We start from the raw sequence: 14,177 nt of genomic DNA, 5'->3' as shown, positions 1-14,177 counted from the left end.
CCTGGGAGTCCAGGCAGCTCTGCTTGACCACAGGGTCTGAACTGTACTCACCTGACACACCAGGAAAGGAAACACTATGCAGCAGTAGATTAGCGAGAATGAAGTCAGAGCTGAGGACTGATTACTTGTGGGTTAAGAAGACTGAGGTAAGACTCAATTATTAAAAAGGTGAGGCATTTGAAAGTTTCTCTTGAAAAGAGGAAGGAAAGGTAAAATTGGTAAATACAGTTCAAAATGAATTTAGAATTCTTCCTGCTTGCCTTCATACTACCTTGGCCTTGTTAATGCCCTGCTGAGTAATCAGTTCTTATACAATATTTTTAAAAATTTCTGATCTCTGTTTTTTAGTAACACTATGATTACATGGAGAGAGAGGAGAAGAGATAAATTCTTTGTAATAATGACACACTCTCTATTTGCACGTGACACAATTTTTACCCTTGTACCTAAAAGTTAATTTAGATAAAATTAGAAAGTCAGATAAATTTTACAAGGGTAAATGATCTTACTCATAATCCATGCTGGTAGAGGCCATTAAATAAGGCTCTGCTGTTGCTCAGCTCATCTGCTTTTTGTATGTTTGTTTTGCTTTGTTTTTAGCTAATTATCTCCTTTTCCTTTTATATTGATCTTCAGATTGACTTCATCAAAGTTCATGCAGAAGGTGGACTGAGATTTTGATATCATGAAAGCTGCTGAATATAACCTGAATTTAAAATGTCAAAATACTCTCAGATATCAGAACAAGTGCCTAGAAATATTCATAGTGGAGATAATATAATTATGACTAATACTAGGTTGTTGCCCAAGGCTAAGCTAAATAGACATTTCTATTTTAAACATCTATTTACCAATTGAAAAAAAAAATAATGCATGTTTTTATGTAAAAACTTAGATGCTCTTGATTTTGTAGCAAAAAAAATCAAAATTATTATAATCTATGTCACTATTGAATGTATGAATATGTGTTACTATTGTGCAACTTATTATGTTGCACAAAATTGTGCCTGGATTTTGAAATAGAACTAGTAACAATAATATTAATGAAATAGATTTCATTGTAAATTTCTATTCAACTTGTAAAATGAGTAGCTATATATTAAAATTTCCAAAAGAAGAGTTGTGAGTAGATATTAGAATATATTTTAGTGACAAACATAGTCAGAGGGTAGTTTGTAATAAAACAGCTGCCACGTAGAAGATAATGACCTTGAACAAGTTACTAATTTATTAAAAACTACTTCTTCTTCCCCTCCCAAAAAAGACAGGAAAAATTAGGTAACATAATGATGTATCAATATAACAAAGCTTTATTAAATACTTGTTCTTATTTTATATATATTTGGACAGTAGAGACACAAATATAACATGAACTCAATTCCAGTGGTTTGTGCTTTTAAAAATATTTTCCAAAACAATAATAGTACTCTTGAGCCCAATAATAATTGAATTCATGACTATTTAAGTAGGCTCTTAGTAATTGTCTTTATTGCATTTGCTCATTATGTGAGTAGAATTGCCTCAATACAATTATTTGTGGTGAGCACTTAATATCCACAAATAGTTGTATCAAGTAAACCTGATGTAAACTGTATCTTCCTAAACAAAATTTTCCTTTCCCTTTTCTAGACAATCCCAAAGAGATGACTCGTGTGGCTGTTTTTGTGAGAATTTTGGATGTTAATGACAATGCCCCACAATTTGCTGTGTTCTATGACACTTTTGTATGTGAAAATGCCAGACCAGGACAGGTGAGTACTTGGAGGATTTAAACAGAGTGGTTAAATATTTTCTTTTCCCAATTTGAGAATGAGAAAATTGAGATAAAAATACTCACATAAAGTCCCAGTAATATAATTAAAAAGAAACAATCAAATACTGTAGTTTTTAAGGTTGAAGATGTCATAAATAACAGCATAAGTTGCATATGTCTTTTGTAAATTTCTAATGTACGTAAGATTTTATTGTTACCGCAAAAGTTAAGTAGTAAGAATAAATACCTTTATATTTTTAAACTTTGAAAAAAAATATCAGAAAACAAGGGAAAGACCTCTGCTGTGCCATTAGATAAATATTAACTGATAGAAAGATGGGAAATAAAAGTTGGGAAAAACACAGTCCAATACATGGGATCAGCAAAACATTCCGTCTATATTTCAATGTATGCCAAACGGTTTTGAAGTGCAGCCACAGAATTCACTCCTTACATTTATACTTGCATTTCACCATTATAGCAACACATAAAGTGTGTAATGACTTAGTTTTCGTCCTTTAAAACATTCTTCTTCCATCAGCTTTGTTTATAACTCTTTAAGTCTTTTCCTCAGTGGACTCATTTTGTTGTTTGAAAAGCTCCAGCGTGTATGGCTGAAAGAACGCTCTTAATTGGTTTGAGTGCTATCTTCACAGAAGGAAGCTGCATGTTATAAATAATAATTGGGAATCAGATTTGATTTATTTAAAAAAAAGGAGCCATCATAAAACTGTATGGTGTTTTGAGATCATTTGAGGCTCTTTAAAAACATCAATGTCATTGTTATATTTTTATGTAAATTACATTGTGGAATAACTCAGATACTTACTTCGGAAGATTGTAATAAGAATTCAATAGCCTGTCTATTCAAAATGGTAAAATTGTTGCAATAGGATTCATTTTTTTATTTGAAAATATTATGGAACTGTTTAATTTGGAATACTTAAGTGACTTAGCTACTTCTGACCTACATAATGAAACAGTATGTGCCCTAAAAATACCATTTCAAATAGTCCTCTGCTTGCCAGGCTCAGCATGATGTAAGTTGAAACTTTTTCTTTAAAATATAAATTACCCACTTTGCAATTGCTACATACATTGCTTCCTCTATGGTTATTTTATGTAATTTTCAAGAGATCTTTTCAGAGCATTTGAGTCATTATAAATACTGATTTCCAAATGTATTCAAAATATACTAAATGAGGAATTGTGTTTGTTTCTGTTTCTCCTCCTTTTAAAAACTTTATCAGACTTGGAAACTCTATATATTTGGACTTTTAAAAACCAGTTGGCATATTGAAATAAAATATATTCAAATTGAAGATAATTTTAATAAAGTGGTAGTTAGCATGTTTTGACAAACCTGATAGGGAAAACATGTCTAATTGGCTTCATGTGCAATAAATAGTCTTTCATGGCAGTTATTTTTAATAAGACTAGTTTGTTAGATGTAGTTTTGGTTTCATAGACTGAAAAATGGTTCCTTAAACTAAATCTTCCATATGCCCAGTGCTGGAATTCTAGGTTAAGCCATTTTAGCAAGGAAGACCAAAGTGATTATTTGGTGAAGTCCTTCTTCACTAAAGCCTTTCTTGAAATTCATTTGTTAACTCCGTCTTCCCTCCTCCAAGGGAGTAAAAGCCTTGTTCAGACTTCTGGGTGTGCTTTAATTATTTACAGAGTATTTCAAGCTACCCAATGCTCCTCTAAATTAAGTGCTCTTTACGAGTTGCATTTAGAACAACAACATGGGAAATAATTTCTTTAATTTGATGTGTGGATTAACTGAGAAGACAGAAATAAAGCTAATTGCCACGCCAACTCCTTTTTTTCCTATTCCCTTCTATAAGGGTAGAAGAATTTCCTCCTGGAAAAGCATACAACTTACAACTGATGCACTATTAATATTCCCTTCTTGTTTCTGAAGGAGGCCACTTGATTAGTCCTTTTTAGTCCTTTTTTTAAAATTTTTATCTCAGAGGAAGGGTAGAGGACCTTGAAAAAGCAGTGAAGAGAGGACCCGCTGTTTTTCTTTTTTTCCATCTTCCCTCACACATGCCCAACTCTTTCAGTTAATAAAAACATATTAAAAAAAATTTTAATCTCTGTGGGAAGGAAATAGCATTTCAGTTTCACAGGAGATTTCCCGGGGTGTCTCTCCATGAAGAAGTGCTGCCTACATTGAACCATCCCTGGTACCTAAACTCCAGGCCCTTTTCAAACCCCAAATATCCTGTAGCTATTTTCCTTAAAACAGTGTTTAACAGCTGAAAAAGTGTGTCTTTTACCAGAGCAAAGGGATTTTTTTCATTGACAGATACTATTTTTCTTCCCATAAAAAAAATTAAAACTCAGTGATTAGTTTTCTAACTTTAAACTTCTTAAAATCCATTCACCATCTCATATTCTATTATAGTGTGACCACTAAAATGCTCTTCAAGTTGATTTAACGTTATTCTAGAATTACCCAGTGCAAATACAAACAAATCATTTAACTGTTAAGAAGATAAGATATAAATGACATATCTGTGTTAATTTCTCAGATGCTTAAAATGAATACTGGACATCACTAGTATTTTCTCCTTAATTTTGGCAATCTCTTTTATTTTGGAAATGGGTCAAAATAAATTTGTCTTAAGTGGAAATTAAATAGTGAATTCTTATATAGAGAGATAAGAAATAATTTTATCTCCTAGTTACCAACTTCTGATTTCTATCGCAATGCTTTATGGTGATATACCAAAACAAAATAGTGAGATTTTTTTTTTTTTAATGTACGACTGGAAATGAAAAGAAAGACTAGATTGGAAAGTAAATGTTGGATACAGAGAAGTTGAACACTAGAAGCCAAGTTGTGTGTCAAAGGAAAAAAAAATTGTGAAAAGAATCTCCATCTGCAACAGAGAAGATACTGAATTATAAAAATATGTTAAATATGATATAAATTTCTAACGTGATTCTATCTTACTTGTATTATTAATATGAGCTTTACTTATTTCTTTCATAACATTTAATGAATATGTATCAGTAAACCACTGATTTTGAAATTTATAATGTTACTATATTTTATTAAAATAATACACTTTAATTTAGAACTTTTATGTAAAGCTTTATAATTTCTTTAAAATATATGTAAAGATATAGCCTTTCTTTCTCTGAAGCATATTATTTTGGTCCGTAAAAATGAATTGCAATTGGGCCCTGGCCGGTTGGCTCAGTGGTAGCTCATTGGCCTGATGTGCAGGAGTTCCGGGTTCGATTCCCGGCCAGGGCACACAGGAGAAGTGCCCATCTATTTCTCCACCCCTCCCCCTCTCCTTCCTCTCTCTCTCTTCCCCTCCCACAGCCAAGGCTCCATTGAAGCAAAGTTGGCCCTGGTGCTGAGGATGGCTCCATGGCCTCTGCCTCAGGCACTACAATGGCCCTGGTTGCAATAGAGCAATGCCCCAGATGAGCAGAGCATCGCCCCCTGGTGGGCATGCCTGGTGGATCCCGGTCAGGCGCATGCAGTAGTTGTCTGATTGCCTCCCCGTTTCCAACTTCAGAAAAATACAAAAAAATAAATAAAATGAATTGCAATTGGAATTTGTAATCATAGTTGCAAATGTATATTTATTATAAGACACTGTAGTTTTTGTTTTAAAAGATCATTAGCTCTCCTTTCACATTTTTATTATTTGCATGTCTTTATGAGTGTTAACATACTAATCTAAGTGAATATCTGTTAGTCTACTCTATTTCTTGATATGTTAATTCATTTATGCTGATTTTCCTCATCTACTTGTTCTTATAAATCACTATTTAAAAATGAACTTATGACTGCTAAACAAACAGATCAGTCAAGAAATGGTTTTCTCATTTAATTGATACCTTTTAAATAGGATTAGTGTTAGGTCAATGCTGAGAGAACCAGGCCAAGGATGTTTAAAGGAGCAAAAATTTTATTAATAAATGTGCTCACAAATGAGCTGAAACCAGAAAGCGTTGTCAGCAGCAAGCAAGGGGAGGAGGTATCTTTTATAGGGTAGGTGGTCAGGTCCAGTCTGATATTGTGAGTTAAAGTCTGTCGTCACACCCTGGGGGGTTGGATGTTCTGCTCTCTATGGTTGTTTTACTACATCTTGAGCAACAAGATACCTGTTAGGGTGTTAATTGTGGCCAAGCCATAGGGTCATTGTGCCGCAGAGACATCTTATCCATCAGCAGTAAGGGAACAATGCATCTATGGAAGTTAATGCACCTGTATGGAAAAATACTGATAAAAGGTATTTAACAAAGTAGGGACATATAAATATTGTTCTAACAGTTAACATTATTTGAACATTTTTTCCTTTTAATCTCTTAATATATGTGCCATCTTTCAGTTTTTTACTGAATGAATAAGCCATTAGCCATAAATTCTTGCTTCTATCTAAATTTATATTGTAACATTTCACAAAGTGGTTATATTTTTAATTTATTAAATGTTTTGCTATTTTTGCTGCTTGTTTCTAGACAATAGGCATTTATCTTTGGTTCAAGTATGTTTCTTGTATCATTATAAAATAAATGGTTAAGGTTGTAATTAAACATGGAGTACCTCAAATTTACCACATTTTAATTTTCCTAAGAAGCTTTAAAAGAAATAATTTAATACAGTATAATTAAAATAATTTCTTAATTTTTCAAATTATTTTACATTGTGCTTTAATCTTGAAATCTCTCCTTCAGTCAATGAAACATCAATGATAAATACTTCCATTGATTCACACAATGTTGAGTGAATCCAGTAAAAAGCATTTACTTTTTGGTAAAACATAAATTTGACCATTTCTATAGGTATCCAAACACATATCTAACCACTTCAGAAGCTCTTTCGCAAAATTAAAATATGCAGAAAAGTATATAAAATAGCATAAATTAAAGGCAAAGTGGATATACAGGCCATACAATACATAGCTGTGTTACATCTATATGTGTAATATTAATCAATCACATAACCTACTCAGAGCAATGATTGGATTATAGTATGGAGTTTTAAATTTTCTGCTTTGTTACCAGGTAGCTTCCTATACTGTCTCTTATCCCAAGTAAATCAAGAGTTGTCCCTTAGAAAATAACTGGCCCCTTTAGTATGAATATGGTGAATTAAAATATACATAATTTTATTGACAGTGAAAATGAAGTGGACTGTTACTGTTCAAGTAGATAATAAAATGTTTGTCTTTCCTTGAACAGTTATGTATAATATTGTCTATAAAATCTATCCATTTTTCAATAGTTTTTGCTTTATTTCTGATGAGGAGGAAGGCCATAATCAAAATAATTTTCTAAATTTTTCCTACATTAGATAAACTTTTCCAGGACAGTGTTTAAATATATATGAAATAACCCACTCACTTCAAATTCTGTATCTAAATTAGTAACATCACCAAGAATATACTACCACTTGTTATTTTGAAGGAATGGATCCTATTTAATAAAAATTGAGAATAATACACAAAAATAGAGACAGTAACAGAGAGAGGGAGAGAGAGAAAGGAAAAGATGGGGACATTCTTAAAATCAAAGTAATAATAAAAATGATGAACTAATTCAAACAAAGATAAAAGGCATTAAGGAAGAAAGTCATTTGCCTTTAAAACTTTTTAGATAAAATTGGATGTCAAAAATTGTATATTATAAAGCAGATTCTACCCAAGGAAGTTTGATAACTATGCAATTTTCTCTTTTCTGCAGCTAATACAGACTATAAGTGCGGTAGACAAAGATGACCCTTTAGGTGGACAGAAATTTTTCTTCAGTTTAGCTGCTGTCAATCCAAACTTCACAGTACAGGACAACGAAGGTAAGTTGTAGAACGTATTCATTATAATATAAGGTGACATTAACAAGAAATTTCCTCCAGAGTAACAATTAACATGTACATTGTGTATTACTTTATTAATCTGTATTACAAAATTTTGTTTTTATCAGATATTTAATGAGATACTGTAGTAAATTTTTGCTTGATATTGTTTACTCTCTTAAATTTGAAGTTAATAAAATATGTGAAAGAAGTTTCTATATGAGTCCTAAATAAAAGATTGAATCTTTGCCTGACCTGTGGTGGTGCAGTGGATAAAGCGTCGACCTGGAAATGCTGAGGTCGCCTGTTCGAAACCTGAGCTTGCCTGGTCAAGGCACATATCGGAGTTGATGCTTCCAGCTCCTCCCCCCTGTCTCTCTCTCCTCCCTCTTTCTCTCTCTCTCTCTCTCTCTCTCTCCTCTCTAAAATGAATAAATAAAAAAATGAAAAAAAGATAGAATCTTGAGAACATTAGAAAAGCTGAAAATAATTATTTCCCTTAACAAAAAGCATAAGACACGAAAAGAAGTGGGAGAAGAAAGAGAAGCAACATTAACTTGTGAAGAAATTGGTGCAAATGTGTAGTTGCAAGGGCAAGAATCATTGTTCTGCATAATTTACAAATTTTATAATGTGTCTGTGATCAAAAGTACTAAAATTATACTTTTTGCATTCTCAAAAAAAGGCAGAAACATCTTTTAGAAGAAAAAGATATGCAAATGGTTACTATTTTTAAAAAGTTGAACAACTTCTTCTTTGGAGAATGTGTAATTAGTCTAGTAGTCCAAACAAAAGTATGTAATTAGAGCTTTTCTTTCCTTTATAAATTTCTGTTAAAGTAATTATATTGGCTAGGTCTTGTGTTTTTTGTTTTTTGGGTTTTTTTTTTTTTTTTGCTAAAAAGGCATACTAGTTTTAAAGCAACTGCAGATATAATTATTCTTCAAATAAGTCTTATTTACGTAGACAGAGCCTGGTTGCTACAGCATTCTCGGTGGCTTTCAGAATATCAGAAACTAGTTTAAGATAATTGATAGTTTTATATTTAGCCAACTACTATTTGGTATATTTGATGTAGTAGAAACTTTGCACAATCTGTTTGTGAAATCTGACTTTTTGCATTGTCTTTGTTTTCTATACCTCCGGACACCTAATATAATTGTGATGGGAAAACTAACACACAGTTTGCAGATAAAATACAAAATACCCAACTATCATAGAAACTACACTCATCATTTTAATTTGCTGAATCTTGCAATATAAAAATAGAACTTGGCCTGACCAGGCGGTTGCACAGTGGATAGAGCATCAGACAGGGATGCGGAGGACCCAGGTTTGAAACCCCAAGGTCATCAGCTTGAGCGAGGGCTCATCAGCTTGAGTGCAGGGTTGCTGGCTTGAGCATGGGATCATAGACATGACCCTATGTTTGCTGGCTGGAGCCCAAGGTTGCTGGCTTGAAGCCTAACATCACTGGTTTGAGCTCAAGGTCACTGGCTTGAGCAAGGGGTCACTTGCTCTGCTGCAGCACGCCTGGTCAGTGCACATGTGATAAAGGAATCAATGAACAACCAAAGAAACTAAGGACCCGTAACAAAGAATTGATGCTTCTCATCTTTCTCCCTTCCTTCCTGTCTGTCCCTATCTCTCCCTCTCTCTGTCTTTGTCACAGAAAAAAAAAAAATAGAACTTAGACTGGACATTCTTAGTATTTAACTGACAACATTATAACTTTTTCTAATTGTATTTTAATTTTTTTTGTTGCTATTAAACTGAGCTCTGGATCCCAGTGAGCACCTCTCAGTTTTAAAAAGAATAGAGACTTGAAATATTAATAGTATGTCTTACACAGCATTTCACACTTAATTGGGAAAATAACTCAAGGCTAACCTTATTTTTGATAAATAGTGCCATTTTTATATGTTAAGAAAAGTTCCTGACCCTATATGTTACTCAAATCACAGGTCGATATATGAATATAAACCTGAACATGCCACTAAATAGAATACCACTAAAGTCTGAAGCAGTATTTGACCTACTGTATTCTCCCATATATAAGACGCACCTTTTTAAAAAGGATTTGGGGTCTGAAATCTGGGTGCGTCTTATACAGTTGTTATAGCACAGTGGCATTTCAAATGCCATAGATAGAACTGAGAATGAGGCAATATATGAAGACAGTGGTGAGGAGTTGTAGGAATTTTATGATGAATAAAACTTGAGTTCAATAACTTTATATAATACATTTTTTTTTCAAATTTCAGGCTCCAAAATTAAGGTGTGTCTTATACATGGGAGCATCTTATACACAGGAAAATATGGTTAATCATGCATAAATTACTATTTTCTGTTATTGAGTGGATTTTGCAAAGAATCCCAATGACATAGATATTACTTTAATGTTGCTTTTCTTGAGAAAATAAACTAGTACTTACTTACAGTTTATCTTAAAAATCTATAATTTTATATTATTTTTTAAATAATTTTCTGCTTCTGTGATACTACATGTGGAGCTTTTCATTTTTAAGATTTCTGTACTTTTCATTAATGTGTAAGTCAAAAACATTATTATATGATGATTTTCTGAATATTTAATAAATGATTTAAATAGACTATTTAGTTTAAGGCAAAGGTTTGTTTGGTTCTTCAGTATTAAAGCTATTGTAGGAAATACTAAAATTTAGAAAGTTTTCAAAAGTTAAAGTATAAATCAGAAATTCTAAGAAAGTCCCACATGTATATAGATTTTATTTTAGTGCAGGTTTGAGAATGGAATAATTGTGTCCTAATACTTCTTGGAAGATAAGTCAAAATTATAAAATTATCAGAATTACAATTATTTTAAAATTTTGCTTTTGTGCATTATTTTTCTAATGTACTTTGATAGCTTATGTAGCTAACTGATGTAGTAAAAGTTAACTTCTCACTAATAATTTAGGAAATTATTGTTTTAAGTTCACTCTCTATACCTTCAAAAAATTGTCATTCCTCCCCTCACCCCCCAGCCTGGATTGATTTAGCGTTTGGCTAACTTGCTTCTTTTCCTGTATTGCCATTTTAACCAATTCTATGAGATTGGCTAAACTAGACTAAGTACATTGAGCAAACCAAATAAGAGATGATTAGCCAAGTATATATTGACTTTATCTTTTAATATCAATATGTATTAGTTACATAGTACTAGATATTATATATTTTTTATTAATCCTATACCCCCCATTCATGGATACTAGATTAGTTATTAGATAAATATCAGTAGCAATATACTAGATAGTGGGATGTTGGCCTTTATTAAATCTCTGCTTTTTCCCAATGGTGGGATTCAAATAATGTAACAACCAGTTCTCTGCTCTAATGACCATTTTAAGTATTAAAAAAAAAAATGCGGCCCTGGCCGGTTGGCTCAGAGGTAGAGCGTCGGCCTGGCGTACGGGGGACCCGGGTTCGATTCCCGGCCAGGGCACATAGGAGAAGCACCCATTTGCTTCTTCACCTCCCCTCCTTCCTCTCTGTCTCTCTCTTCCCCTCCCGCAGCCAAGGCTCCATTGGAGCAAAGATGGCCCGGGCGCTGGGGATGGCTCCTTGGCCTCTGCCCCAGGCGCTAGAGTGGCTCTTGTCGCTTGCGGCAGAGCGACACCCCGGAGAGGCAGAGCATCGCCCCCTGGTGGGCAGAGCGTCGCCCCTGGTGGGCGTGCCGGGTGGATCCCGGTCGGGTGCATGTGGGAGTCTGTCTGACTGTCTCTCCCCGTTTCCAGCTTCAGAAAAATACAAAAAAAAAAAAAAAAAAAAAAAAAAAAGCTATACCGAAAGGTAATTTATTATTTCATGAATTTAATACTTAAATTCGAACAATAAAAGAGATACACAAAACTAGATTATGTTATAAGAGAGGGTTTTAAAATATTAATGAAAAAATGTTAAATAATAACCTGGCAAAAAGCAATAAAACTGTTATTTAAGATATTTCCATATTGCTTCTTGATTGGCATCCTCACTTGTAATTATCTTCACTTTTATCCAAGCATCATTGGCTATGTAATTTATCCTTAACCATCTTTTCACTCTAGGAATATGATTCCGTTTGTTTAGAATGTAAATTTGTGATTTCCACATTGGGTGGCTACCCAGGTGCCCACCTTAGAGAGAACCCTGATTACAAGTGTCAACAACCGGTTTGCCAAACTAAACAAAAATTAGGTATCAGTTCTACCAAACCAGTGCGTTCTCCTGAACCCCACCACTACTTTTTCCTATATGTCTTTTAGACACTCTACATCAGTTGCCTTTGAGTTACACCAGTACTTTGAGTTATATATTATATTCATATCAATGGGTGACAATCAAAGTTCATAAATATTAAGTAACTTGCTCACTGTTGTTCATATATGGAAACTCAAAGTTTTTGACTACAATATTGATTTTAAAAGTGCAACTATACTAAAAATTTATCCAATCCTATTTTTCTTCATGAATATTGGATTGTGGTGTGTGTGTGTGTGTGTGTGTGTGTGTGTAGACATGCACATAAAAACATTTACTATAATTTTTTTCTTGGTATGCATATTATTTGTTTCTGAAAACAAGATGCTATCATCTAGGTAGTCTTGATAAGTGATTCACTTACAAAAATTCACCATTCTGAAAACATCTGAGAATTAGTTGAAAATCTACTATACAAGTGATCATAGTGTTAGATTCCTCAAATTATCTAATTTCTCATCTATATTTTCAATTCATTGTACATATTTTATAGGAAAATTGATTATTAGTTTTATATTTTGCATAAACCGGTTTATTTATGTCAAAATTATGGTGTTCGGGATGAGACAAACTTACTGTTTCAAGTCACTCATACTACTTTAAAATTTATTTTAGATAACACTGCCAGAATTTTAACCAGAAAAAATGGATTCAATAGACATGAAATAAGTACCTATTTCTTGCCGGTGGTGATATCGGACAATGATTACCCGATTCAGAGCAGCACTGGCACGCTGACCATCCGCGTGTGCGCGTGCGACAGCCAAGGCAACATGCAGTCCTGCAGCGCCGAGGCCCTGCTGCTGCCGGCCGGCCTCAGCACCGGCGCCCTGGTCGCCATTCTCCTCTGCATCATTATCCTGCTGGGTAAGGCACTTAACAGAAAATACCGTCATTTCTTAGATTGCTTACCTTAGTGTACTTGAAAATAAGAAATGCTGCTATTAAAATACTTTCCCCAGGCTAACCTCCAAGTTTAACATAGACATAAATTAACAATGGAATGCTGTTTATCTGATCATAGTTATTATCATACCTTACTTTTTAAAATACTAAAACTGAATATTAGAGATATTCAGAACATTTTCTAAGGTTACACAATTTGAGTGACTGAGACAAGACAAGGCATCCCGAGGTTAGTTACTGTACATGTAGTTTTTCAGAAAATTTAAAGTTCTTTTCCACATTTTTTTATGGCTGAATACAGGCCTCACTGTTTTACATCTTCACTGCAATAATGTTCAAAGAGCCCTTTTTACCTGGTTCACTTGTCTCTAAAACAATGATACTGGATTTTATAACCTAGAACAAATTGCTTTTTAACTGCTTTTGAATTAAGAATCAGGTTAAAATTACTCTGTAGTTGAATTATCTTAAAACTATGTGAGGATTCTTGTGACCCTCATCAAAGAACACTGCATACAATGTTTAAAAAGCAGTGAAATGAACTTGGATTTTGGACCTAATCTAAGTTTCATTATCTTTATTATTAGAACTTTTTTTTTTTTTTTTTGCAGAGTAAGAACATTTGGTTGATAAACAATCTGAAGTTTAAAATCTCTACATCAGATGTTTATATATTTGTATGAATACATAAATTTAGGGATAATAAAATGTCATATTTTCTCCAATGCATGAAGAATAAACATTTTTTTCTTTAGGAAGTGTACTATTTTTTAATCGCTCTGAAGTTCAAGAACACTTATTAGTGGGTTAAAACATTCTCTTTTGTTGCATTAAAAAAGTCTCCTTTTTTGCTCTCTTAAGCAACCTTGCAGGCAAATAGTCTGAACATTCTATGTTAACAAAAGAGAAAACATAACTTAATACCACTTCATGTAATAATATAATTGTGTTTATCAGCTTGGGCTACTGTAACATAATACCACAAACTGATAGCTTAAACCGCAGAAATTCATTTCTCCCAGTTCTAAAGGCTAAGAAATCTTAACATCAAGGCACCAGTAGTAGAGTCTGTGTTTGGCTGAGGGCATACTTCTTACTTTGCTGATGACCATCTTTTGTTGTATCTTCCCATAGCAGAAATCAATGATCTCTCCTGTGTCTCTTTTTATGAGAACACTAATCCCATTCCTGAGGGCTCCACCCCTGTGGCCCAGTTACCTCCCAAAGACCTCACCTCCAAATCCCCCATCCTACTAAGGATTTAGGCTTTAACATATCACATTCAGTTCATAATAATAATAAGTCCCATACTCTTTAAATGCTTATTCTAAAGAAGCTAAATACAATTATATATTTTTTTATATATACATGTATTCAGGAAGATATTTATCATACCTTTTCTCATCTAATTGAACTCACCTCTATTTATTT

The 14,177-nt window shown here is 33.3% G+C and overlaps 1 protein-coding gene across 1 annotated transcript in view; it reads left to right on the top strand.

The window, feature by feature from the left end:
• The window catches only part of LOC136313582 (cadherin-10), a 161,836-nt gene that overhangs the window by 145,708 nt on the left and 1,951 nt on the right, over positions 1-14,177 (top strand). The window contains exons 9-11 of the mRNA XM_066244116.1: positions 1,630-1,751; positions 7,472-7,580; positions 12,456-12,707. Of these exons, the coding sequence (XP_066100213.1) occupies positions 1,630-1,751; positions 7,472-7,580; positions 12,456-12,707 (483 nt within the window). The remainder of the gene's footprint in view (positions 1-1,629; positions 1,752-7,471; positions 7,581-12,455; positions 12,708-14,177) is intronic.

Source organism: Saccopteryx bilineata, chromosome 1 (genome assembly GCF_036850765.1).
Source record: "Saccopteryx bilineata isolate mSacBil1 chromosome 1, mSacBil1_pri_phased_curated, whole genome shotgun sequence".
Taxonomy (NCBI): domain Eukaryota; kingdom Metazoa; phylum Chordata; class Mammalia; order Chiroptera; family Emballonuridae; genus Saccopteryx; species Saccopteryx bilineata.
This window is presented reverse-complemented; position numbering and strand designations above follow the sequence as displayed.